Genomic DNA, 27915 nt, shown 5'->3' with positions numbered 1-27915 from the left:
AAAAACAACACACATGGTTCTGTTGACAGCATTCTGACACATGTTGTGTTTATCACATTTTTTTAAATCCTTTGGATAGATTTGGATAGATTTGCACAATAAATGTTTTTATGTGTTTATGGAAAAACAATGCATATATTTCATATGGGAGCACATCAAATGTGTCAATTTATTCAACAATTTATTAACGGCTATTTATTGTCTGCCAATCATGCCATGCCTCTTGTCTTTTTAAACTGTGGCAGATCCCACTCTTTTCACTCTGGCTTGCCTGGTTTGAGGGGAATCAGAATCAGAATCATAATCATAATGAGCTTTATTGCCAGATATGTTTACACATACAAGAAATGTGTTTTGGTGCAACAGAATGACAGTGACAGAACAAAATCACAGATAGAAAATGTTTTTTTTTTTTTTAATAGCACGTAAACTTGTATGTGCAGGTATTTTGAATCACAATGCAGTCGGACTCAGATCTATCCATATGTTACAGCTGATATACTCTTTAAAAATGCATAAAGCTGCAAAACTCAATCATGGAAATAGCTACCAAGTACATTGTTAATTAGTTGGAAAGTGGAGATGTGCATTGAGCAGTATGCCGTTAGTGAAAAGTGTTAGCAAGGCAGAGCGTATAACAGGAAACAGAGAGATGCTGAAACAGGAAAGCATGACCAAATAAGTTTTCTAGCACACCAGATAATTTTATAAACACCTGAAAGAGGATTAGAAGTGAACCATTTAATGTAGAGCGTTTGCCTAGCTGTATCAGGTGTGTTCACAGTGCTTGTGCATGCAGGTGACATGGCAATAATTTTGTTTCTTCTCCCCATTACTCTACGGTGTGAGTAACACCAAAGTCCTTTTAGGCAAATCATGCCACTCGCCTCTGGGCTCTATTTCAGACTAACAAGACCAGGCTCCTATCTAAATGAATGGGCAGAGAGTCAGAACTGCACTTTCACTGGTCACCGGGACATAAAAACTGCATGTATAGAAACAGCAGTCATTTATGATAAAAATCACTGAACAAGTTTGATGACTTTGTCCCAAAATAAGGTTTATAATGCTTTTTACCTCACAGGTTATACTTTTACTACGCATGCGCAAGGGTTCACGACACCAACTTCATTTACATCTCTATCCAGAATGCCGTTGTCTTTTACTTAGAATGTAAGGTAACATATTTGTGGTCGATATAAAATGCTTCAACTGGTAGTCCAGTGCCTTCACGTTGTTATCACCCTCTTCTATGTGGATTCCATCTGATCTTCCCCACAACACAAATTGCATTTGCTAATTAAACAACGTGGCACTGAACGGGAAAATGCGGACTGAAACTAGCTTGCGCTGCGCCTTGCGTCGCATTGCGCCAGGTGTATTATAGGGCCCAATGTGTTTAAATGACACTTTGTGTGTTAAATTACATTACACAGTAAATGTATGATCCATCTTAGTACACAAATTGTGTTAAATTTGACACAACATGTGTTGTCCCTGAGCACACTCACCACGTGTCATTTTGAACACATCTCTTTTTGCAGTGTTGAGGTAAGGTGGAGAATAGGATTGTGGGGGTTACCAGTTTGAGTTTGAAAATAGGTATGGATATTTCTCGAGCGAGTTACTTGATCAGTACACGATATCCCTTTCATCATCTGATCCAGCAGACAGTGCTGGAGGAAGAGCGGGATGTGGCTGAGGAGGGTGTAGAACCTGGTGATTCTTCCTAGCCTGCATTCCCCACATACGAGGAACTTTTGATGGTTATGATCTGTGCCACAGGGTGACTAGATCTCACTAGAGGCCATGAGAGATCGCTCATGGCAGGATGGATGACAAAAATGTCCCAACCAAAAGGGAAAATATAGTTCTTGTGGGGCAGACCTTTTTAAATGTTACGTATAGGTCAAGTAAATAAAAAGCATAAAACAGCAACAATAACAACAGCTGGCTTGGTTAGCTGATTACCTTGTATAGAGAACAAAAAATAATAATAATATGGAAGCAACGAGACCTGTTTTACAGGATACGGAAGTGTTGCAACCCCTGCATATTTTTGAAATTAAAATATTGTTCACAGACATTTTATATAGTTTCAGAGATTCACGCATGTTGTTTCATAAAAGAAAATACATAAAAAGTTTCTTAACATCTCTGCCAGTGATTTACTTTCTGTTAGGACAATTGGATTCCAGACACCTTCCATCTGCTATAGAATAAATTAATAAATAAATAAAATCACCACACACAGAGAGAGAGAGAGAGAGAGAGAGAGAGAGAGAGAACAGACTGTTTAAACATAAACAAATTACATTTGTGCACTGAAAAGTTGTGAATTCAGAGCATTTGTAATAACAAAAGCACACACACACACACACACACACACAAATAAACTAGCACAAAAGATTGGGAGCAGAACATGAACACATGAAATTTTGGTAAAATTTAAATTGTCATGAGAAAATGAACAAATAAAGCAGTGAACAGTGAACAAATCTGATGTGCATTGAAAAATTATTTGTGTACAAAATGTATGTGACATAGCCTCTTATGTAGATTATTGGTTTCTTCCAGGTTTTTAATGTCCCTTTTAAACAAGAGATCAATAAAATATAATTTAATAAACTTAAAGTAAAAAACTGTCTACTATTGGGTAATATTTTATAAATACTTCATAAATCATTGAGGAAATTGTGCTGAAAATATTTGTATTTAATTAGATTCTTACCTGAACGTGATGCCATTTTAACACTTTCAAATCAAAATTGAAAGAGAACTGCAGACAAGCCTGGATTAACAACATTTTGTGCCCTGGGGATACAAAGCAACCTGAGTGTATGGCTGTAACAAGTTATTATTTTACTAATTGAATAATCTAACCACTATTAGAATGATTAAATAATGTTCACGTAACAAGATACTGGAGGGGTGTGTCAGATACTTAGCCTAATCAACACAGGTGGACCACAATCTAGTAATCAATACCACAGTATAAATATTGCTGATTTATCTCTTTCCATTGACGGTTTATCAGCATCTCTCCTCCACCCCATCTCCTCACTTCGAGTACACTTCATAAATAGATGGGGAAGGGGAGGTACTCTAGGTTCGGGCCATTCCCAAGCTCGCAGCCCTTCCCCAGGCAGCACACCAAACACGCATACCATACCTCAGCTAAATATATGTAAGCGTGAACTCGTGAACTGGCTATGCCAGATTAACCAGAATCACAGATTACTCACTGATTAATCAGTAGACTGGTTGATTATTCAACTTTTTGCAAATGGTTAAAATATTAAGATTATTCTAACTAATAAAACAAGAAAATCTCTTCAGCTTTTGAAAATGACTTTCAAATGAGCAGATTTCTGGGGAGGGTGAGCCGAACATGAGCTTGTGGAAAAATTGAATTCAATTTAGGTTGCCTTTGTTGGAGCTGGGTTGCAGTTTTTTGTTGGCATTGAGATGGGAGAAGATTAAGGTGGAGAATAGAGATGATGGAGAATAGAGATGGAGATGGCCTGGAGACTAGAACTTTCATAATTCATGTATTAATGCATAGATTATACACCATCATTGTCGTTTCTATAACATGTGAATATATCCTCTATCATATTTTACAAAAAAAGAGTGCATTGTTATTACTAGTTTTATTTTGATTTCCTGAGTCGCTATTAGCTTATAGCCCATTAGCATTGCCAGCATGGTTGCCGCTAATCTCACGTGCATTGATAATACTCTATCCACACACATTACCATTGCTTTACTTACTGTTACGATCTTAATAGCGGATGTATGTGTACCTATGAGTGCAGGTGAGGACACGTTTTAGCTTCATTCAGTGCAGCTGGAGCTAGAAGCCGTAGAGAAGCGGATTCGCGACCTTGAGGTGAGGCAGTCCCAGCTGAGAGCGGACAACCGCGCTGGAAACCTCCCGGGCTGATGCTCACAAGTATACTGTAAGTAAGTATACTGTGCGCTGCTAACAGTCCCACTACTTCTACTCCATATGTTTCTCTGCACAGGCCCTGTGCACCCAGGATACAATCTTTCCAGATGTCTATCTCTCCTGGGCTAGGACACAACTCACCTGGGTGCATACAGAGCAGAGGACGCAAGCTAGGACCTGGGCAACAACTTCTTCCCCTCCAGTCTGCGACATCCAGAACCGCTTTGCTCCTCTCCACAAGACGGAACGCGACGCAGTGATTGTCAGAGACTGCATCGTCTGACACCTCCGTACTACTTAAGCCAAAGGTAAAATGCACACTCAATGTTTCCCTGGTGCTTGTGTTCTCAGTGTTTCTGTAAAGATACCAGCAATCCTGAAGGCCGACGAGAGCCCCGGAGCAGTTCAGTAGACTGATTAAAACAGTGTGCAGTACAATGCCCGCTGTGATAATATAATCGTGTCAGGACCACTACCCACGTATCGACGAGGACACGAAAGTGAATTGTTATTGTCATGATGTAAAGAACAGAAACTGCTCTTTGTTAATAATTGGAATCTTTTCTGGGAGCATCCTACGCTTTTTCGGGCTAATGGCCTGCACCCTAGCAGAGTCGGAGCAGAACTCCTGTATGACCCCACGCTTGACTAGTAAGCCAATTCTTAGTTCACCCAAATATTACAATTATGTCATTAATAACTCACCTACATGTTGTTCCAAACCCATGAGACCTCCATTCATTTTCGAAACACAGTTTAATATATTTTAGATTTAGTCCGAGAGCTTTCTGTCTCTCCATAGAAAGTGTGTGTACGGTATACTGTCCATGTCCAGAAAGGTAAGAAAAACATCTTCCAAGTAGTCCATGTGGCATCAGAGGGTCAGTTAGAATTTGTTGAAGCATCGAAAATACATTTTGGTCCTAAGAGATCAAAAAACTCAGATCATTAGTAGATCGAGTACATTAGAAATACCAAGGGTCCACAGAAAACAAGGGAAGTCCGCCTTTAGTTACTATGCTGCCCACAGTTGGAATCAGTTTCCAGAAGAGATCAGATGTGCTAAAACACTAGTCACATTTAAATCTAGACTTAAAACTCATCTGTTTACCTGTGCATTTATTAAATGAGCACTGTGCAATGTCCGAAATGATTGCACTGTATTTTACGTATTCACTGTATTTTATGTCAAATCATTTTCTATTTTTAACATTTTTAAATATTCCATTTTCAAATAATTTCCAAAGTTTTACAATTGCTTGTTTTATTTTTGTTATTATTTTTCTTCATTACTATTTTACTTGATTACATTATCTTGTGATTATTGGTTAAGCAGGGATGAAATTGTCAGGATTCCACCACCATCATCATCACTCCCTCCACCCACTCGCTCGTCATCCCCTGAATATTAATTGTCATCACCTGCATCTCTTCATCCTCATCACCATCACCTGCTATCCTTCATCACTGCTCACCCTTATATACTCACTCTCAACCTTCAGTCTCCGTCTGATCTCGTCATTACATGGCTTACAGACTCTATCTCAACACTCGCCTGAGAATCCGCGAATCTTCTGAGAACCCTCAAAGATCGGCCAATCTTCTTCTGTCTTCAGTCCTCCTTCGGTGATTCCACTTCCACTTACTGTGATCAGAGATCGTTCCGTTGTGTTGATATTGGTCCATACTCGCTCTCACTCTGACATTCCCGTCTGGTTCGGAGCATTCTGCTAATAAAACTCACATACGGTCCATCCTGTCTGCCTCCTGTCTCGTTTGTGACAGAAGATCAGACCAAAGATGCAGAATCCTACGGAGCCTGGGGGAAATCCATCTCAAGACCCGTTTGCCGAACTAGTGCGAGCAGTGCGCCAGTCAATCTTCTCTTCTTTACCGGACAACCCTTCCGCCATCCCTGAAGCAATCCTTCACTCTGCACGCCAACATCAACTTCCGCAAACACCCGCTACTTCGCCGGCTGCCTCTGCGAGTCCCATGGCCCGACCAGCGCCGTTCAGTGGTGAGGAGGAGGATTGCAGTGGTTTTTTGCTTCAGGTTTCACTATATTTCCAAATGCAAGCACATCAGTTTACCGATGATTCCGCCCGGGTGGCCTTTATTATTTCTCTACTCTCTGGCAGAGCTCTCCAGTGGGCACAATCTCTTTGGAATTCAGACTCCCCAGTGTTAAAGTCCCTGTCAGGTTTCATGTCTCATTTTAAGGAAGTCTTTGGCCAGGCTGTTTCAGATCTCTCAGTTCACGATCAGCTTTACAATCTCCGTCAAGGAAACTCCTCTGTCAGTACGTATGCCCTCCAGTTTCGCACCCTGGCGGCATCCTGTGGCTGGAACGAGTCGGCCCTGATTACCGCTTTCCGCCACGGCCTGAATCCGAACATCCGTCAGCTATTGGTTGTTTATGATGACTCCATGGGAATTGAGAACCTCATTCAGAAGACCATTCGAGTTTCACAACGCTTATCTGCCTGTGACAATCCGTCTACCGCTGTCAGTCCTCCGTCCTCGATTCCCATTGCTTCTCCTCCAGCACCTGAGCCCATGCAAGTGGACTCCACCCATCTCACTCCTTCTGAGCGCCAGCGTCGTATCCAGCTTCACCTCTGTCTGTACTGCGGGAGCGACAATCACCTCATCTGCTCCTGTCCTGTTCGACCTCAACGTTCTGCGGTAAGCTCCATTCAGATCCCCCCTAAAGTGGAATCTTTAAATCGTACCATGGTTCATCTACTAACCCCGCATATCTGTGTCTCAGCGCAAGCCCTTCTCGACTCCGGTTCAGCGGGGAACTTCATTTCAACCCAGCTCCTCCAAAAACTGAACGTCCGCAAGCACCGCAGCCTTCAAGAGCTCAGAGTTCAAACCATCCAAGGAAAGCCGCTGGGTCGAGGTCGAATCAGTCATGTCTCTCCCACATTAACGCTCCGCATTGGCTGTTTACACACAGAAGAGATCTCATTCCTGGTGCTGGAGGAGTCTACTGCTGAGCTCATCCTGGGACGCCCCTGGTTGATCCAACATCAGCCCACCATTGACTGGAAATCCGGGGAGGTTCTTCGTTGGGGAGAAAACTGTACACATACCTGTCTAGCTCCAGTCAAGAAGAAAGCCCTATCTTCTCCCTCTTCTTCGTCCTCCGTGCTCAAACCCAAACTCCCAGTCTGTTCGACTTCAGTTGAGAGTCCAGAAGTCCAGCATCAAGTGGAGATTCCTGCTGAGTACAGGGGGTTCCAGGATGTGTTCAGCAAGCAGTTGGCGACCAAGTTACCACCCCATCGGCCATGGGACTGCGCCATCGACCTGCTACCTGGAGCCACTCTACCTAAAGGCCGTATCTACCCTCTCTCCATCCCGGAACAGAAGGCCATGGAGGAGTATGTGAAAGAAGCCCTTCAGCAGCAGTTCATCCGACCATCGGTTTCACCTGCCGCTTCCAGCTTCTTTTTCGTGGCTAAGAAGGATGGAGGCTTGCGACCGTGTATTGATTACCGCCATCTCAACTCCCAAACGGTCAAATTTCGCTACCCCCTTCCTCTGGTCCCAGCAGCCCTGGAACAACTACGTGGGGCCCGTATATTCTCCAAGTTGGATCTGCGCAGTGCATACAACTTAATCCGTATCCGTCGGGGTGACGAGTGGAAGACTGCTTTCGTCACCCCTTCCGGCCACTATGAGTACAGGGTAATGCCGTTCGGCCTATCCAACGCCCCTGCAGTCTTTCAGAATTATATGAATGAAGTGTTCCGAGAGTACCTCAATAGATTTGTTGTAGTCTACTTGGATGATATCCTCATCTATTCATCATCACTTCCTGAACACAGACGCCATGTCACTCTGGTCCTGCAGAAATTGAGAGCCCATCACTTATTCCTGAAATTGGAGAAATGTGAATTTCATACCACGTCGGTACAGTTTTTGGGCTATATCATAAATCAGCATGGTGTGCAAATGGACCAGAGGAAGGTGGATACCATCCGGAACTGGCCGCAGCCCACTACAGTGAAAGAGCTTCAAAGATTCCTCGGATTTGCCAACTTTTACAGGAGATTCATCCATAACTACAGCATTATCAGTGCTCCTCTGACCTCCTCTTTGAAGGGCCAGACCAAGTCTCTATCCTTCTCCCCCGAAGCCATCCAAGCCTTCCAACAATTAAAAGACGCCTTTTCAACCGCTCCCGTCCTCGCCCATCCTGATCCAGATCTGCCATTTGTCGTCGAGGTTGATGCGTCTTCTACTGGAGTAGGAGCAGTCCTCTCCCAGCGGCAGGGTGAACCTTCCAGACTCCATCCATGTGCCTTCTTCTCCAGGAAGCTGTCCCCGGCGGAGCGAAACTATGACATCGGAAATCGGGAACTGCTTGCAATCAAGCTTGCCTTGGAAGAGTGGAGGCATTGGCTGGAGGGAGCCAATCACCAATTTCAAGTAATCACCGATCATCGTAATCTGGAATACCTCAAAGAAGCCAAGCGGCTCAATCCTCGTCAGGCCCGCTGGGCTCTCTTCTTCACCCGTTTTGATTTCGTTGTTACCTACCGACCCGGCTGTAAGAATGGAAAAGCTGACGCTCTCTCTCGCCTCCATCATTCCTCGTCTGAGGAGTACCGCCCTGAACCCATTCTCCCTCCAGCCGTGTTCGCCTGTCCAATCCTCTGGGACATAGACGATCAGATATCCCAGGAAAACCGTCTCCATCCCGCTCCGCCGGGAGGTCCAGAGGGGCTCACCTTTGTACCTCAACAATTCCGCACCGCCCTTCTGGACTCTGCTCATACAGCTCCGGGCTCTGGTCATCCAGGTAGCAGGCGTACCCTCTCGCTCCTCAGTCAACGGTACTGGTGGCCATCTATCTCCCAAGATGTCTCCCGGTTTGTCCAAGGGTGCTCAGTCTGCGCCATCTCTAATACTCCCAGAAAACTCCCGGAGGGTAAACTCGTACCTCTTCCTATACCCCGTCGTCCATGGTCTCATCTAGGTGTAGACTTCATGACTGACCTTCCTAAATCTAACAACTTCACCTGTATTCTAGTAGCAGTGGATCGGTTCTCGAAGGCTTGCAAGCTGATCCCCTTACCTGGACTCCCTACCGCCTTTGAGACCGCGGAGGCTTTGTTCCACCATGTTTTCAGAAATTTTGGAATTCCCGAAGATATAGTATCGGATAGAGGTCCGCAGTTCATATCTCGGGTATGGCAAGCCTTCTTCCGACTACTTGGGGTAACTGTTAGTCTATCCTCAGGATACCACCCTCAGACGAACGGCCAGACTGAGCGGAAGATCCAGGAGATAGGACGGTACCTCAGGTCATATTGCCACCAGTACCAGGACAGCTGGAGCCGCTACCTCCCCTGGGCTGAATACGCCCAGAATTCTCTCAGGCAATCCACCACCGGGCTCACTCCTTTTCAATGTATCCTGGGTTTTCAACCTCCTCTATTCCCTTGGTCTGGGGAGCCCTCGGAGGTCCCAGCCGTTGACTATTGGTTCCATCAGAGCGAGAGGGTATGGGACTCAGCTCACGTTCACCTCCAACAGGCAGTGCGAAGGCACAAGACCCAAGCCGATCGTCGACGGACAGACCCTCCCCAGTACCAACCGGGTCAGAAGGTGTGGCTTTCAACCCGAGACATCCGCCTTCGCCTGCCCTGCCGTAAGCTGAGTCCCCGATACATCGGACCATTTACCGTGCAGAGGCAGCTGAATGAAGTCACTTACAGGCTCAACCTCCCACCTCATTACAAGTTTTCACCCTCATTTCACGTCTCCTTGTTAAAACCCTTCATTGACCCTGTCACTTCTCCTCCCTCAGATCCAGGACCTAGGGACTTACCTCCTCCTCCCGTTCCAGTAGAAGAGGAGCCTATCTACCGTGTCCGCAACATCATGGATTCGCGGCGACGAGGCCCCCGGCTGGAATATCTAGTCGACTGGGAGGATTATGGCCCCGAGGAACGCTCATGGGTACCCCGCGAAGACATTCTGGACCCAACCCTCCTCACCCAGTTTCATGCAGACCATCCTGATCGTCCTGCCCCCAGAGGTCGTGGTAGGCCTCGCCGTCGCCAATGCCCCTCTTCTCAAGCGTCAAGAGCCGCCTCGGGAGGAGGGGGTACTGTCAGGATTCCACCACCATCATCATCACTCCCTCCACCCACTCGCTCGTCATCCCCTGAATATTAATTGTCATCACCTGCATCTCTTCATCCTCATCACCATCACCTGCTATCCTTCATCACTGCTCACCCTTATATACTCACTCTCAACCTTCAGTCTCCGTCTGATCTCGTCATTACATGGCTTACAGACTCTATCTCAACACTCGCCTGAGAATCCGCGAATCTTCTGAGAACCCTCAAAGATCGGCCAATCTTCTTCTGTCTTCAGTCCTCCTTCGGTGATTCCACTTCCACTTACTGTGATCAGAGATCGTTCCGTTGTGTTGATATTGGTCCATACTCGCTCTCACTCTGACATTCCCGTCTGGTTCGGAGCATTCTGCTAATAAAACTCACATACGGTCCATCCTGTCTGCCTCCTGTCTCGTTTGTGACAGAAATCATATTTGAAAATATTTTTTTTTTTCTCTTAAACCTGCTGAAACTTAACCTGCATGAAATAAAATGCTTAGTTCCACATGCATGTCCGGGAAACACATGAATATTAATGTATCAAATTGCAGAAATCGAAAACCTCATAACTCTGGAAATTGTTTTTTCCCACTGCACTGCATCCTGTGGTGTCATTGGCCCATTTCAGAATTAAACTGAACACCACTGGCAACACTTACAACCAATAATGAACACTACTTTCATAAATCCCATCTTTTATTATTTTTTTTTTCTGTTGTCTCTATAATATTATATCAATTCAATCAGGTCCACTTCCGTCAAGTATATTTATGACAATTATAATTGCATACAGTTAGTGTTGGTGGTATGGTTATGTTCTGGGCAACACTCCACACGCCTGTCCATGCAGCCATGCTTGGACAGAGCGGGGAGAGCAGCAAGACAAACCCCCCTGGGGTACAGAACAGAACCATTATAAGCATATATAATTACAATTCACAATTACATGAGTTGTAAACAAAATGTGATAGAGATTGCTTCCAATGAAGACACTGTAAAGAAATAAGTTAGGTCGGATTACAGGTTCAGTTGGTGGAGTTGGGGTTGGAGGAGGGAGTTGATTGCAAGCAGCAATGCGATGGAAGAGACACTGAATAATGGGAATTTAATTAGACCGCAGGTGATCGGTGTACACGTCAGGAACAGCTGACTGTCAGCTGATGCAAGCATGACTAACATGGCCTGACTGAACTAACGCGATGCTCGATTATAACAATCATATTTTTCCGGTGACTCTGGTAACTTGGCTACTTTAATCTGCAAGCTGGTTACTAATGGTGGCATTCTGCCAGCCAGTCAATAAATCTCAGTTTCTATGAAAGTATTATGAGCTCTTCTTCAGCTTCCTGAACAAGAAAAGTTTGTAAAAAAAAAAAAAAAAAAAACTACTTTCCTTCATAAAAGCAAACAAACAAGAAGTGATACATTTGCAGAATAGAAAATGGCACATTATATAAAACTGATACGACCACAGAGAATATAATTACATATCACAAAGTAAAATATATAAAAATGAAAAAAAAAAAATTGAGTTAACTGAGTTGATCTGAATTGTCTTGAACACAAAACTTCATTAACTGTGAAAACAACAGATGATTTTTATTTTTATTGTACACATACAAATGGATAGACCAACACATTATTTTGTCATGTTTGGTAATGATGTGGTGTCAGACCTGAAAATGGTAGATCTGAAGATAATCTATTTACTGTGAATTTTTTTCGTATGCTTGTGTAAAGAACTTGATTGAGCGAATCTCACATGCAGTGCAGTGGTATGGTTTCTCTCCCGTATGAACCCTTATGTGCACCTTAAGATGATCTTTCTGTCTAAAACTCTTCCCACACTGATCACATGTGTAAGGTTTCTCTCCAGTGTGGATCTTCTCATGTCTTTTCAGGGTTTCTGAGTGATTGAATCTCTGGTCACAGTGTGAACACATGTATGGTTTCTCTCCAGTATGGATCTTCTCGTTCTGTTTTAGTTCTGTAAACGAAACAAAAGTCTTCTCACACTCAAAGCACATATATTCTCTCACAGCCATGTGTCTCTTCTGGTGTTGTTTTAAATTCTGCAGATGTGAAAATTTCTTTCCACACAAAGAACATGAATGTGCTTTCTCCTTTAAATGGGCATTCAGGTGACTCATCAGGCCTGAATCCCACAACAATGTTTTTCCGCATTGATCACATTCATGCAGTTTCTCTCCAGTGTGGATCCTCATGTGTCTCTTCAGCTTTGCTGATTGTGCAAAACTCTTCCCGCATTGATCACATGTGAACGGTTTCTCTCCAGTGTGAACTCCCATGTGCACTTTAAGTTGAGCTTTTTGTTTGAAACTCGTACCACACTGATTACACATGTAGGGTCTGTCTCCAGTGTGAATCCTCTCATGTGCTTTCAGGGATTCTGAAAGAATGAATCGCTTGTCGCAGTGTGAACACTTGTAAGGTTTCTCTCCAGTGTGGATCCTCTCATGTGATTTCAGGTCTCCTAACCGAATGAATCTCTTGTCACAGTGTGAACACTTGTAAGGTTTCTCTCCAGTGTGGATCCTCTGGTGCCGTTTCAAATGTGAAGCTCTAATAAAAGTCTTCTCACACTCAAAGCACATATAATTTCTCACACCAGTGTGTATTTTCTGATGAGCTTTTAAATTATTCAGTAGTGAAAAACTATTTCCTCATATTGGACATGAATGTGGTTTCTCCTTTGAATGAACTCTCAGGTGACTCTTCAGGGCTGAAGCCCACAAAAATGGTTTTCCACATTGATTACATGTGAACAATTTCTCTCCTGCATGAACTCTCATGTGAATCTGGAGACTCTGTTTGTTTGTCAAACTCTCTCCACACTGAGGGCAGGTGAATGATTTCTTGTATCTTATTTTCTTTAAATCTTTCTGTTTGGTTTGAGAGCGATCCAAAGGTTTTTCTCCAGTTTTGACATGATGTTTCTCCTCTTTACACAGTTCTTCATCATCCTCATTTTCTTCCGTCAACTCTGAAATTAAAGTAACATGTTTAATGTTCAGTCAATCACAGACACTTTCCATGAATGAGGTACATTGATATTCCTCTTATTATTCCAACGATATCCAACGAAAGAAAGTGGCGCCGATACTGGATGGCTGCCTCCGTGACGTGCTCCGCATATGTTTTTGTGTTTTTGTTAGTTTGTCCAGTCTTTAGTTATATTCCTGCCATCAGTTTCACCAGGGATGAACTGCTGAACATTCGGCAGAACACACCACAGGATATTTTACCGGATTTAAATTATTCAGACGTTTTAGTGAACATTGTTATCGGAGGAGCGGCGGCGCTGATCAAACGCTTCAGGACGCGCAGACGGGGGAAGCGGGCGGGAGCGCTCGTGAGACTCAGGAAGCGCGGATTTCAAACGCCGTTGCCTAGCATCCATCTGGCAAATCTCCGCTCTCTACCCAACAAAACGGACGAACTCCTTCTGCTTTCTCGGACAAATAAGGATTTCCCTCACTCTGCTGCTCTGTGTTTCACGGAAACCTGGCTGAATGACGCCATACCGGACAGCGCGCTCCATCTGCCGGGCTTTCAGCTGTTTAGAGCGGATCGCGACGCAGAATCAACTGGGAAATCGCGTGGCGGCGGGACATGCTTTTACATCAATGAACGCTGGTGTACAGATGTAACTGTGTTAAAGAAGACGTGCTGCTCGAATCTCGAAACACTCTTCATTAACTGCAAGCCGTTCTATTCGCCGCGGGAGTTTCATTCGTTCATTCTGGTCAGTGTTTACATCCCTCCTGAAGCGCATGTGAGCTCAGCTTTACAGAAACTCGCTGATCAGATCACAGACACAGAACAACAACACCCGGACTCTGTTTTAATCATTCTCGGGGACTTTAATAAAGCCAATCTCTCCCGTGAACTGCCAAAATACAGACAGCATGTTACATGTCCCACAAGAGACAGTAATATATTGGATCACTGTTACACCACAATAAAGGATGCATATCACTCTGTTCCACGAGCAGCTTTGGGACGTTCTGATCACCTTCTGGTTCATCTTATACCGTCCTACAGGCAGAAACTAAAATCAGCTAAACCTGTATCAAGGACTGTAAAAAGATGGACTAATGAAGCAGAGCAGGATTTACAATCTTGTTTTGACCTCACTGATTGGAGTGTTTTTGAAGCTGCTGCCACCGATCTGGATGAACTCACAGAGACCGTAACATCATATATCAGTTTCTGTGAGGATATGTGTATTCCTACAAAGACTCAACTAATTTACAATAATGACAAACCGTGGTTCACTGCAAAACTCAGACAGCTCCGTCAGGCCAAAGAAGATGCTTACGTGAAGGGGGACAATGTCTTGTATAAACAGGCTAAATACACACTGGAAAAGGAGATCAAAGTGGCAAAGAGGAATTATTCTGAAAAAATAAGGACTCAGTTCACTTCCAACGACTCAGCATCAGTGTGGAAAAGTCTAAAGAAGATCACCAACTACAAGACACCACCCCCCAGCACTGTAGAGAATCAACGACTGGCAAACGATCTGAACGAGTTCTGCAGGTTTGAAAGAACACCCATCACCTGCCCTGAACGACTCCCCACACAACCATTCACACCATCCACAACTCCTGCAACCAGCCCTGAATGCCTCTCCAAACAAACGTTCACACCATTAACAGCTCCTGCAACCCATCCTGAACACCTCTCCAATCAAGCACTCTCACCATTCTCACCTCCTGCATCCCCCCTCTCCCCCAAACCTGCAATTCAGATCAGCGAGGATGCGGTGCGCCAGGTCTTCCGGAAGCAGAAAAGGAAAAAAGCACCAGGCCCAGATTGTGTTACACCAGCCTGTCTAAAATCCTGTGCTGATCAGCTGGCCCCCATCTTCACACGGATTTTCAACAGATCGCTGGAGCTGTGCGAAGTCCCTTCATGCTTCAAACGCTCCACCATCATCCCCATCCCAAAGAAACCCAAGATAACAGGACTAAATGACTACAGACCTGTGGCTCTAACGTCTGTAGTCATGAAGTCATTTGAAAAACTGGTGCTGACCCACCTGAAGGACATCACTGGACCCTTGCTGGATCCTCTTCAGTTTGCCTACAGAGCAAACAGGTCTGTGGACGATGCAGTAAACATTGGACTGCATTATGTTCTGCAACACATAGACAGACCAGGGACTTATGTGAGGATCCTGTTTGTGACTTCAGCTCGGCCTTCAACACGATCATCCCAAACCTCCTCCTGCCCAAACTAACACAGCTTTCCGTGCCCACCTTCATCTGTCAGTGGATCAACAGCTTCCTGACAGACAGGCAGCAGCTAGTGAGGCTGGGAAAATACACATCCAGCACCTGTACAATCAGCACCGGAGCTCCCCAGGGCTGCGTTCTCTCCCCACTGCTCTTCTCCCTGTAAACTAACGATTGCACATCTAAGGACCCCTCTGTCAAGCTCCTGAAGTTTGCAGACGACACCACACTCATCGGCCTCTTTCAGGATGGTGACGAGTCTCCTTACAGACAGGAGGTAAAAGAGCTGGCTGTCTGGTGCACTCTCAACAACCTGGAGCTTAACACGCTCAAAACAGTGGAGATGATCGTGGACTTCAGGAGAAACCCCCCTGCTCTCCCCCCACTCACCATCATGAACAGCACTGTGACTGCAGTGGATTCATTCAGGTTCCTGGGCACCACTATCTCTCAGGACTTGAAGTGGGACATTCACATTGACTCCATCGTGAAAAAGGGCCAGCAGAGGTTGTACTTCCTTCGTCAGCTGAGGAAGTTTAACCTGCCACAGGAGCTGCTGAAACAGTTCTACTCCACCATCATCGAATCCATCCTCTGCACTTCAGTAACTGTCTGGTTCAGCTCAGCTTCTAAATCTGACCTCAGAAGACTACAGAGGGTAGTCCGGACTGCTGAGCGAATCATCGGTACAACCCTCCCTTCTATTCAAGAACTGTACTTATCCAGAGTGAGAAAAAGGGCTGTCAAAATCACTCTGGACCCCTCACATCCAGCACACTCCCTCTTTGAACTGTTGCCATCTGGTCGACGCTACAGAGCTCTGAACACCAGAACGACCAGACACAGGAACAGTTTCTTCCCTCAGGCAATCCATCTTATGGACAGCTGATAATAACTGCGAACACACTACACTTTATATTTATATACACACATACACTTATTTATCTAACACACATACTTAGCGAACACTTAAATTTTGCACATAATACACATGTACATACATAACTGCATTTTGTAATATACCTGCCTACAATTGTCAATTTGTATATTGTCATTCACTAACTACTTATTTGTATTTTTTATTCTTTTATTATGTGTTTTATGTTCTGTCGCTGTCATTCTGTTGTACTGTGGAGCTTCTGTCTGTCACGAAAACAAATTCCTCGTATGTGTAAACATACCTGGCAATAAAGCTCATTCTGATTCTGATTCTGATTATGTTTAAAATACAACTCCACAATTTTATAGAAATTGCTCTTATAATTCATTGCTCCAACTAGGCCTGTCATGATAACAAATTTTGCTGGACGATAAATTGTCCAAGAAATTATCGCAATAAATTAAAATATTGTCATTCTAAGACCAGTTTCAAATAATATAATGATAATGGCATAATAACGCAGGTACACCTTTTCAAAGATTAATAAACTTTTATTTTATTTTATGGCAGATTCAGAGCAAGAAATACCAACATGTTGACTTTGTGTGGTTTAAAATTAATTCATTTTGGTTGTTATATTATGTGTTAATGCCAGTTAGGGATGCTAATATTGACCATTTAACCATTAACAAAGTAAACATTTTGACCGATGAAGGGGCTGTTCACATATCACGTCTTTTTTGTGCTCAAGTTTGTTATTTCAAATGCGGTATACACATTCATAATGGAAGCGTCGCGCAACTGCCCGATCGCTTTGGAAAAACACGCACGTGTGTTTTAACTCACTGGGCGCGTAGACACAAGCAACCACACACCTACAGACATATTTAGCTGAGCAAGCCAAATGAAGCAAGTGAAAAGTAGGCCCATTTCGACAGTAAGTGCATTGAAGTTACATGCAAAATATGCTACGCGGTATTAAAATAAAGCGGTATTGCAAGTACAATGCTGTATCAACATCCACAAGCAAATAAAAAGTTGCTTCTCAAAGATGGCCAATCTAGAGAGACGTTATCTCTTTATTCTCGGGACATCTGTGCCATCGGAGAGGGTGTTTTCTGCCACGAGCTGTCCTCAGGCTGCGCTCCAGAATAACCCCACACATGACATGTTACATTTTTTAAATAAAATTTGGAAAAAAAAATCAGAGCTAATTTTTTTTTCATTGTGCGATTAATTGATTTATCAACTATCGCGACAGGCCTAGCTCCAACTATATTATTGCACAGATCTATATATATATATTTTCTGTTTATTTGTCTATGTGGGGTTTTTAATATGCATTTAGACAAACCATGAGACCATCAATTTATCCACACCATTGCTGAGTATTTTCTAGGGATGTAACGATTACCGGTTTGACGATAAATCATGATCAAATTCACCTAAGGTTAGTATTACTGTTTCATCTTTTAATTATCATTAAAACCATATTAGTTTACAGATATTTGAATGACTTGTGATAAATGAATAGTGTCCAGCATAAACCAGAGTTTCCAGTAGCAGTCTCAGGTGCGCACAGCAGAGCAGTTTCGATTTGAGACAAAACAGGGTGGAAAAGCTCGGAGGTTGTAAAAGACTGCTAAGGGAATTATTCAAATGAATATATGAACGAATTTATTATATGAATTTACCGCAAAGCCAGTGCTTGCCCCACCCTGCTCTGCACATTTAGGATGTTTTTCTTATGGCTTCAGACATTTATTCAAACTATTCAAACGTAGGTGCCCTGTGAAGTGGACATCACAGTATAATCCATCATGATTCCAGTTCGAAACGAACGTACTGTAGGCTATATGTTCCTTTCAAAGTGTATTCAAGTGTTGGAGACAGAGTATGTGAGCGGATTAACATGATTTTGTCTGGAGCTATGAATGGATTTTCTGAAAGTCAGAGCATTGAGGTTTTCATGTGCTCTGAGAACGCTCCGCTACTGCTCCATCACAAGCACAAATTATGCCATCTCACGCATTAAACATAATTGAGGACGAGTGTGCGAGGTTAAAGCATGTAGCCACTCCACTCCACTCACATACTCTGATGCGAGATGTGAATTTAAATGTCCGTGTGTGAAAACATCGCGCAGCGCAAATCTGTGAATGAATGTTCCGAAGTGAGTTAAACTTCAACAGAGTAGGGAGCAAGGAACACTGTTCATGCACGGAGCTCACTTCTGACGAGCTGAGGATCTGAATCAGGCGTGTTAACGAGAGACGTGTGAAATATGCAGAGCTGAGGACTCGAGGACTGGAATTGAGAGCTGCTGACCTAAAAGAAGTGTTTCTTAACAGCAATGTTGTGATCACGGAGGTTTTTTAAGCAATTATCATTTTGACATAGCTTTTCTTTATTTAAAGGCTGAAATGTGAGGTTTACCTTTATTAAACTTTTGCAAAGCTATATTTGAACATTTACATTAGATATCTTGAAATCTTGAATGCTATTAATCTGTTGTCAGTCAAGTTGTCATTTAAAATCCGGACATCATTTGTAATGTTATTGTTTTAGTGATTATGCAAACAAAAAGTCATTTTCTTTGTTGTTTGTTGATTTTTAAATATAAAACTTGGCCAATGGATTTATGTACTTTTTTTAACATCTGCAGCACATTATAACAATACTGTGATAATACTTAACCGTGATCATTTTGGTCACTATAACCGTGATAAGGAATTTTCATACCGTTACATCCCTAGTATTTTCCACTTTAAACTGTAGTTTTCCTTAGAGGCAGTCACAGAAATTTAGGGTTGTTATATTATGTGTTAATGCCAGTTAGGGATGCTAATATTGACCATTTAACCATTAACAAAGTAAACATTTTGACCGATGAAGGGGCTGTTCACATATCACGTCTTTTTTGTGCTCAAGTTTGTTATTTCAAATGCGGTATACACATTCATAATGGAAGCGTCGCGCAACTGCCCGATCGCTTTGGAAAAACACGCACGTGTGTTTTAACTCACTGGGCGCGTAGACACAAGCAACCACACACCTACAGACATATTTAGCTGAGCAAGCCAAATGAAGCAAGTGAAAAGTAGGCCCATTTCGACAGTAAGTGCATTGAAGTTACATGCAAAATATGCTACGCGGTATTAAAATAAAGCGATATTGCAAGTACAATGCTGTATCAACATCCACAAGCAAATAAAAAGTTGCTTCTCAAAGATGGCCAATCTAGAGAGACGTTATCTCTTTATTCTCGGGACATCTGTGCCATCGGAGAGGGTGTTTTCTGCCACGAGCTGTCCTCAGGCTGCGCTCCAGAATAACCCCACACATGACATGTTACATTTTTTAAATAAAATTTGGAAAAAAAAATCAGAGCTAATTTTTTTTTCATTGTGCGATTAATTGATTTATCAACTATCACGACAGGCCTAGCTCCAACTATATTATTGCACAGATCTATATATATATTTTCTGTTTATTTGTCTATGTGGGGTTTTTAATATGCATTTAGACAAACCATGAGACCATCAATTTATCAACACCATTGCTGAGTATTTTCTAGGGATGTAACGATTACCGGTTTGACGATAAATCATGATCAAATTCACCTAAGGTTAGTATTACTGTTTCATCTTTTAATTATCATTAAAACTATATTAGTTTACAGAGATTTGAATGACTTGTGATAAATGAATAGTGTCCCGCATAAACCAGAGTTTCCACACTGTAAAAAATAATTCAGTGGCTTAGTAAATTTCACAAAAATAAAGAGCTATATTAACTTAATAAAATCTTTTGAAATCATTTAAGTGATATTTTGAGTGGGTCAGATTAAAAATAATAATTAAAAATCCAACAAATAATTTCTCTAAAATTTACATATATTATTTAAGTTTATGTAATGAAAATAAATAAGTATTTAACTAACTAATTATATTTTTAATATACCTTCAATATTTCTGGTGAATTCTAATAGAAATATTTGATAATTATTTACTTGTACTGATCTGTTTTAGAAACTAAAATTATTAAGTATTTCCTACCAATTTTCCTAAATAAAGTTCCAGCTTAATAAATGAAAGTTTAAATAAATTGAGTAAATTTCGCGGCTAAAGTGATCACGTGTGCAGCTCCGCAGGAAAAAAAAAAATCTGCTTTCCTCAGCAGCGACGTCGACTAGCCATACACCTCACAACTCCTGGTAAGTAACGTTAGTCAGCTAACGTTAATCCTACTTACGTTTGTAACACTTTATTAAAAAGTTAATAATTATTAAGCATTTCCTAACAATTGTCTTTGTATTTTACGTCATATTCAACAAGTTTCGTAGCTTAATCGAAGTCACCTGAAGGACGGCTTTCCTCAGCAACGGCAAGGCCCGCACTCCTCTCATATTGTGGTACGTTATGTAATTTATCCAGCTAGTTAATACTAATTATGTTTGTAATGTTTAATTCAGAAGTTAATTATTAAGGATTTCCTAACAATTGGGTTTGTATTTTGCGTCATCTTAAGAAGTTTAACAAGTTTCGCGGCTCAAACAAGAGGCACCTGTCACTGAAGGACTGCTTTTCTCAGCAACGACGTGAACAGCATCACTCGAATTTCCTGTAAGTAACGTAACGTTAGTCATTTTATAACTATCTATATTTGCAATAATGTATTCAAAAGTTGATTAAACATTGACCGTGTGTGCGTGTACATAACAGTGTAGTTTTCTAAGTTAGTTAGTGGGGCAGCCATATGTATGTTAGTTTTTTTTTTTTTTTGGAGTGGGTTAACGTTCGTACTATTTGGATCACCGTTTATTTCAACCGCCATTTGAAAGTCTAACGATAAGTGTAACCGTGGTCCAGCAACTATACATGCCCAATGGAAAACGATTTTGTACAGGTTCCCCTTTGGGGTCAGTGGCTTGTCAAAAGGGAACACATCATTTATGAACTTTCAAATGACAACATTCTGTCTTGTAAAAAGCTGTCACGTTTTTGTAAAACATCATAATTACTACATGAACTGAGGTATGAGCTCTTAAATCACCACTACAAATACTCCATGCAAAAGTATTTAAAATGGCGTGGACATAACATAGACTGGTGCGTTTTAATCAGCTCTCACTATATGCTCCGTTGTAAAATCATTCTAGTACACTGAAACTTATGACATACAATATCGGTCAAAAGTTTGAAAACATTAAGCTTTTTAATGTAACAAATCCAGACCTGGTGGGTATTGAAGGACAGCCGAGGCTGGGTGAGGGGTACGTTGTTTTAATTGAGTGAACTTACTAAATTTCTTAAGAGTGTGTTTAAATATATTCATTTTGATTTGAATTAAGTAATATTTTTGTTCCCTGAAACAGATCAGTTTAATTTTCCATCCTTAAATAGTTTGATAGAAATTTCACAAATATATTATGTGTATTATAAATGAACAATTTGTTAGTCAAATACTAAATTGTTTTAGTGGAAAAAATAAAATATAACTGTACATTTTAGATAAAATAAACTGTTGTATTTTTAGTCAGTTAATATGTTTACATTTATGCATTTGGCAGACGATTTTTTCCAAAGCAACTTACATTATTTCCTCAATAAAAGCCTATAGCATTGATTTACAGCATAGAAGCTCGCAGTTGGTCTCTTTTCATTTTTCTTTTAGGGTTATTGTTAAAAATAAATGTCCCTATGTAGAAAATTAACCTGTCTTGTTGTTAAGAAGAATGCTGTTAATTTTTGCAACTCCTCCCCCTAGTAAACTTTGAGATTTTACCTATCATATGGTCCAACAGAATGTTTGCTTCTTCAGGTGCTATTTGTTTTGTGTATTTGTCACTTTCTTGTAACATTCAGGTTTGAATGTTAGCTCTAACCAGTTATCTTTAAAATTTGCCTGTAGGGTTCAGCTGATCTACCCATCTTCGTACAAGCAGAGTTGGCAGAGGAGGTCATAAAAATCTACATCCTTCGGGACAATGATGGGGCAGTCAGCGATGTAATCTTGGGAATCACAGCAGAGCCTGCTGCCATCTTTTGGGAGTCACATTGGATTTGAGATATCCCAAGACCCACAAATACAGGTCCTTCTCCAAAAATTAGCATATTGTGATAAAGTTCATTATTTTCTTTAATGTAATGATAAAAATTAAACTTTCATATATTTTAGATTCATTGCACACCAACTGAAATATTTCAGGTCTTTTATTGTTTAAATACTGATGCTTTTGGCATACAGCTCATGAAAACCCAAAATTCCTATCTCAAAAAATTAGCTTATTTTTACCTTTATTTTTAGCTTTATTATTTACCAATAAAAGAAATATTATTTACCAATAAAAGAAAAGTGTTTTTAATACAAAAAAGTCAACCTTCAAATAATTATGTTCAGTTATGCACTCAATACTTGGTCGGGAATCCTTTTGCAGAAATGACTGCTTCAATGCGCGTGTCATGGAGGCAATCAGCCTGTGGCACTGCTGAGGTGTTATGGAGGCCCAGGATGCTTCGATAGCGGCCTTAAGCTCATCCAGAGTGTTGGGTCTTGTGTCTCTCAACTTTCTCTTCACAATATCCCACAGATTCACTATGGGGTTCAGGTCAGGAGAGTTGGCAGGCCGATTGAGCACAGTAATACCATGGTCAGTAAACCATTTACCAGTGGTTTTGGCACTGTGAGCAGGTGCCAGCTCGTGCTGAAAAACGAAATCTTCAACTTCATAAAGCTTTTCAGCAGATGGAAGCATGAAGTGCTCCAAAATCTCCTGATAACTAGCTGCACTGACCCTGCCCTTGATAAAACACAGTGGACCAACAGCAGCAGCTGACATGGCACCCCTGACCATCACTGACTGTGGGTACTTGACACTGGACTTCAAGTATTTTGGCATTTCCTTCTCCCCAGTCTTCCTCCAGACTCTGGCACCTTGATTTCCGAATGACATGCAAAATTGGCTTTCATCCAAAAAAAGTACTTAGGACCACTGAGCTACAGTCCAGTGCTGCTTCTCTGTAGCCCATGTCCTTCGCACGCCTGTGCACGGTGGCTCTGGATGTTTCTACTCCAGACTCAGTCCACTGCTTCCGCAGGTCGCCCAAGGTCTGGAATCGGTCCTTCTCCACAATCTTCCTCAGGGTCCGGTCACCTCTTCTCGTTGTGCAGCGTTTTTTGCCACACTTTTTCCTTCCCACAGACTTCCCACTGAGGTGCCTTGATACAGCACTCTGGGAACAGCCTATTCGTTCAGAAATTTCTTTCTGTGTCTTACCCTCTCGCTTGAGGGTGTCAATGATGGCCTTCTGGACAGCAGTCAGGTCAACAGTCTTACCCATGATTGCCGTTTTGAGTAATGAACCAGGCTGGGAGTTTTTAAAAGCCTCAGGAAGTGTTTTGCAAGTGTTTAGAGTTAATTAGCTGATTCAGATGATTAGGTTAATAGCTCGTTTAGAGAACCTTTTCATGATATGCTAATTTTTTGAGATAGGAATTTTGGGTTTTCATGAGCTGTATGCCAAAATCACCAGTATTAAAACAATAAAAGACCTGAAATATTTCAGTTGGTGTGCAATGAATCTAAAATATATGAAAGTTTAATTTTTATCATTACATTACGGAAAATAATGAACTTCATCACAATATGCTAATTTTTTGAGAAGGACCTGTACTCACTTAAGTTGTTCCAAAAACTGTTTCTTGAGCTGGATCCTCCAAAACTCTGTTAATGTTCAGAGGTTAAAAAATTATCTTCTTGCATAGTAGTGGTTCATGATCATCCCACAGAATGGGTATTCCTGATGGAAGTGTTTCTGTTATCTGATTAATTCTGTTGAAGGGATAGTTCACCCAAAAAGATGATTTTGTCATAATTTACTCTCCCTCAATTTGTCCCAAACCTGTACGAGTTTCTTTCTTCTGTTGAACACAAAAGATATTTTAAGTGAAGTGACGTGACATTCAGCCAAGTATTAAAGAGTGTTTGTTAACGCAGTTAAAGGTTGCCATTGACTTTGCATAGTATACTTTTTTTTTTTCCTACCATGGAAGTCAATGGCAACTTTCAACTATCTGTTAACCAACATTCATTAAAATATATTTTGTGTTCAACACAAGAAAGAAATTCGTACAGATTTGGGACAACCCGGCGAGTACATTATGACAACATCATCTTTTTGGGTGAACTATCCCTTTAATATTGATGTAAGTGTGGCTTTTTTTTTTTTATGGTTTAATGTTGAGTGTGACTGCAAATGGCTGGTATGCACCAGGAACAAAGTAAGATGTCATTTCTCTTATGGCTATCGTATTTTACATGTAATCTACTTGAATACTAAGATGGATGAAATGTTTCATAAGGTTTAATCATTTCCCTTATGGCTACTTTACAGTTTTAATTTTTGCAATTTACTGGAATATTAAAATGGATAAGATGTTTCAAAGGTTGATTTTAGACTTTGTCTTATGTTTAATTGACAAATAAATTTTCAATAAAAAAATGTGTTTCTTTCTTTATTTGGTTTTATTATATTAATTATAAAGGGTAAATAGTGTAAAAAAAAAGTGAATGCAACATTTTGATAATTTATAGTCCAATATTAAGTTAAATTCACTTTTACATGTAGTAAACGTAGCACATTTTTTTGGTTAAATTTCATCCAATATTTCAATTATATCTACTCCAATATTTTTTGTTTATTTTACATAGAATTACAGTTGTGGTGTTTTATAATTTTGATTATATCTAATTTTATTTCTCATATAAAGTAATTCAGTTATTCAGATTTACTTAATTTTTTTACTGACAATTACTCAATTTAAACAGTATATTTCATTGATTTCACAGCTTTAAAATTTACTCAATTTTTTTGAGTGTAAAAATGTTTCACCAAAAAAATTGAGTAAATAATAGTTAAACTTTTTACAGTGCAGTAGCAGTCTCAGGTGCGCACAGCAGAGTAGTTTCGTTTTGAGTCAAAACAGGGCGGAAAAGCTCGGAGGTTGTAAAAGACTGCTAAGGGAATTATTCAAATGAATATATGAACGAATTTATTATATGATTTTACCGCAATGCCAGTGCTTGCCCCACCCTGCTCTGCACATTTAGTATGTTTTTCTTATGGCTTCAGACATTTATTCAAACTATTCAAACGTAGGTGCCCTGTGAAGTGGACATCACAGTATAATCCATCATGATTCCAGTTCGAAACGAACGTACTGTAGGCTATATGTTCCTTTCAAAGTGTATTCAAGTGTTCGAGACAGAGTATGTGAGCGGATTAACATGATTTTGTCTGGAGCTATGAATGGATTTTCTGAAAGTCAGAGCATTGAGGTTTTCATGTGCTCTGAGAACGCTCCGCTACTGCTCCATCTCAAGCACAAATTATGCCATCTCACGCATTAATCATAATTGAGGACGAGTGTGCGAGGTTAAAGCATGTAGCCACTCCACTCCACTACTCTGATGCGAGATGTGAATTTAAATGTCCGTGTGTGAAAACATCGCGCAGCGCAAATCTGTGAATGAATGTTCCGAAGTGAGTTAAACTTCAACAGAGTAGGGAGCAAGGAACCCTGTTCATGCACGGAGCTCACTTCTGACGAGCTGAAGATCTGAATCAGGTGTGTTAACGAGAGACGTGTGAAATATGCAGAGCTGAGGACTCGAGGACTGGAATTGAGAGCTGCTGACCTAAAAGAAGTGTTTCTTAACAGCAATGTTGTGATCACGGAGGTTTTTTAAGCAATTATCATTTTGACATAGCTTTTCTTTATATAAAGGCTGAAATGTGAGGTTTACCTTTATTAAACTTTTGCAAAGCTATATTTGAACATTTACATTAGATATCTTGAAATCTTGAATGCTATTAATCTGTTGTCAGTCAAGTTGTCATTTTAAATCCGGACATCATTTGTAATGTTATTGTTTTAGTGATTATGCAAACAAAAAGTCATTTTATTTGTTGTTTGTTGATTTTTAAATATAAAACTTGGCCAAGTGATTTATGTACTTTTTTTAACATCTGCAGCACATTATAACAATACTCTGATAATACTTAACCGTGATCATTTTGGTCACTATAATCGTGATAAGGAATTTTCATACCGTTACATCCCTAGTATTTTCCACTTTAAACTGTAGTTTTCCCTAGAGGCAGTCACAGAAATTTAGGGGTGAAACAGACCTTTTTTCTTTTGCTAAATCACAAAATTCAATAACCAATCATGTCAAGGGATCCAAACATAATTTTACCTCACAAAGTTAACCATCAGTATCCTAGCTTATGTTGAGCATACCATAATATTTGTTGTTCAAACACGTCTGACATCTGGTTTAATTAAAACTTTATTTCCACTAGCCATTGCATTTATTACGGTTCAGTTCATGGATTAGGAGGCCCTGGCTGATGGCTGGCTGCTGTGACTGAATGGAGGTGGGGCTTATTTCTGTATTCATTGATCTGTGTAATGTAAATGAGGCAAGGGTGTAGTTCAAGTTACATTCCTGAGTTACACTCAAGCTATTTTTAGTCATGAGAAAATTATTTTCACAAGAAAAATGTATGTATGTTATGTTGTGTAATCACACAACATTTATTCCATTATTAAATTTTTATAGTAAATTCCCTTTGTCTGCCAAAAAAAGTTTGCTTAATTTTAAGCAATTAAAAGACAAATAAAATGAATGTTTCATGCCTTGATCTGATAACAATAAAAATTTTAATAAATACAGAATTTGAGGGGAAAAAATCATTAGGCTTCTTTAACAAAAAAGAAAAAAGAAAAAATTGTTTTATGCATTCAAATAATTAGACATTCTAAAACAGAATTTGGTAACAATAAAAAATATGGTGAGAAAAAAAAACATTTCATAAGGCCCTAATCATGTATTTTTTTGTTAAACTTTTATTAAATTGATTTGAAAATGTATAAGTTTCATGATTTTATTTAATTAGACTTGCTTTATGAGTAATAAACTTCAATTTAACGATTAAAAAGGAGTGGAGTAAAATTAAAACGGAAAAAACAGAATCCAGAAAATTTAAATAACAGAATTTTGAAAAAAATAAAAAGGAATTTTAAAAAATAAACTGATTTCATAGGGCCCTATTAGAGTGTGGTAATTTCAACATTTATTATTACTGGTATTATTATTATTATTATTAATAATACTACTACTATTCGTTATTTTTTTTTATTTTTTTTGGTAAATAAAGCGCTATTTTAGTTTTTGTTCAGTATCCATTTTAAAAACTATCGGTTAATTAATCTGTATCGGCCAATGTGGTCCAACCTTGCTATCGGTATCAGCGAAATCCAATAACGGTCGACCTCTACTATGCTGTGTTATTGTTGAGCCCCACGAAAGGCAGAACAACATTACAAAGCACCTAAACATTTTGTGAACTATATTTCAAGTGTTCTGAAGCTGATCCATAGTTCAATGTGAAGTAAAAATTTATATTTAAGTCATTAAATTCATGTTCACATAAACTCTTCTCTCCGCTGCGGCTGTCTGTCATCCTACATTCAGCAATCAAACTGTGTGTCTCATTCGGTTACAGTCTAAACTACGAAACTTTCTTCAAGAGTGCACAGTAACTAAGGTTTAAAACTATTCAAAGTTAAGGCTCATTAAACTAATGCACAGATTTAATACACTACATA

General features: G+C 40.5%; 2 protein-coding genes and 1 long non-coding RNA gene across 4 annotated transcripts in view; 2 read left to right on the top strand and 1 right to left on the bottom strand.

The window, feature by feature from the left end:
- The window catches only part of LOC127987724 (gastrula zinc finger protein XlCGF49.1-like), a 198857-nt gene that overhangs the window by 117326 nt on the left and 53616 nt on the right, over nucleotides 1-27915 (top strand). The window lies entirely within an intron of this gene.
- LOC127987948 (zinc finger protein 239-like) lies at nucleotides 11715-17672 on the bottom strand. The gene is made up of 3 exons (XM_052590406.1): nucleotides 17654-17672; nucleotides 12254-12781; nucleotides 11715-12085 (listed from the first exon to the last, which is right to left on the bottom strand). Exons 1-3 carry the CDS (start codon nucleotides 17670-17672, stop codon nucleotides 11805-11807), a joined length of 828 nt encoding a protein of 275 aa, XP_052446366.1. The 3' UTR covers nucleotides 11715-11804.
- Nucleotides 20069-22369, top strand: LOC127987776 (uncharacterized). 2 transcript variants are annotated; one of them, XR_008161375.1, is made up of 4 exons: nucleotides 20069-20455; nucleotides 20577-20653; nucleotides 20770-20864; nucleotides 22153-22369. It is a non-coding gene; the product is annotated as an uncharacterized LOC127987776 (long non-coding RNA). The 2 variants fall into 2 exon arrangements; XR_008161374.1 differs by lacking the exon at nucleotides 20069-20455 and having other exon boundaries at nucleotides 20492-20653.

The sequence above is a fragment of the Carassius gibelio genome, chromosome B22 (genome assembly GCF_023724105.1).
Source record: "Carassius gibelio isolate Cgi1373 ecotype wild population from Czech Republic chromosome B22, carGib1.2-hapl.c, whole genome shotgun sequence".
In the NCBI taxonomy this organism is placed as follows: Eukaryota; Metazoa; Chordata; class Actinopteri; order Cypriniformes; family Cyprinidae; genus Carassius; species Carassius gibelio.
Note: the sequence above shows the minus strand (reverse complement) of the source record. Positions and strands in the feature narration are given on the sequence as shown.

Excerpts from the sequence above, each read along its gene's own strand:
- LOC127987948 (XM_052590406.1), bottom strand. Across the intron at positions 12,086-12,253 it reads AACATTGTTGTGGGATTCAG|AACTAAAACAGAACGAGAAG; the intron begins GCCTGATGAGTC and ends TTTCGTTTACAG.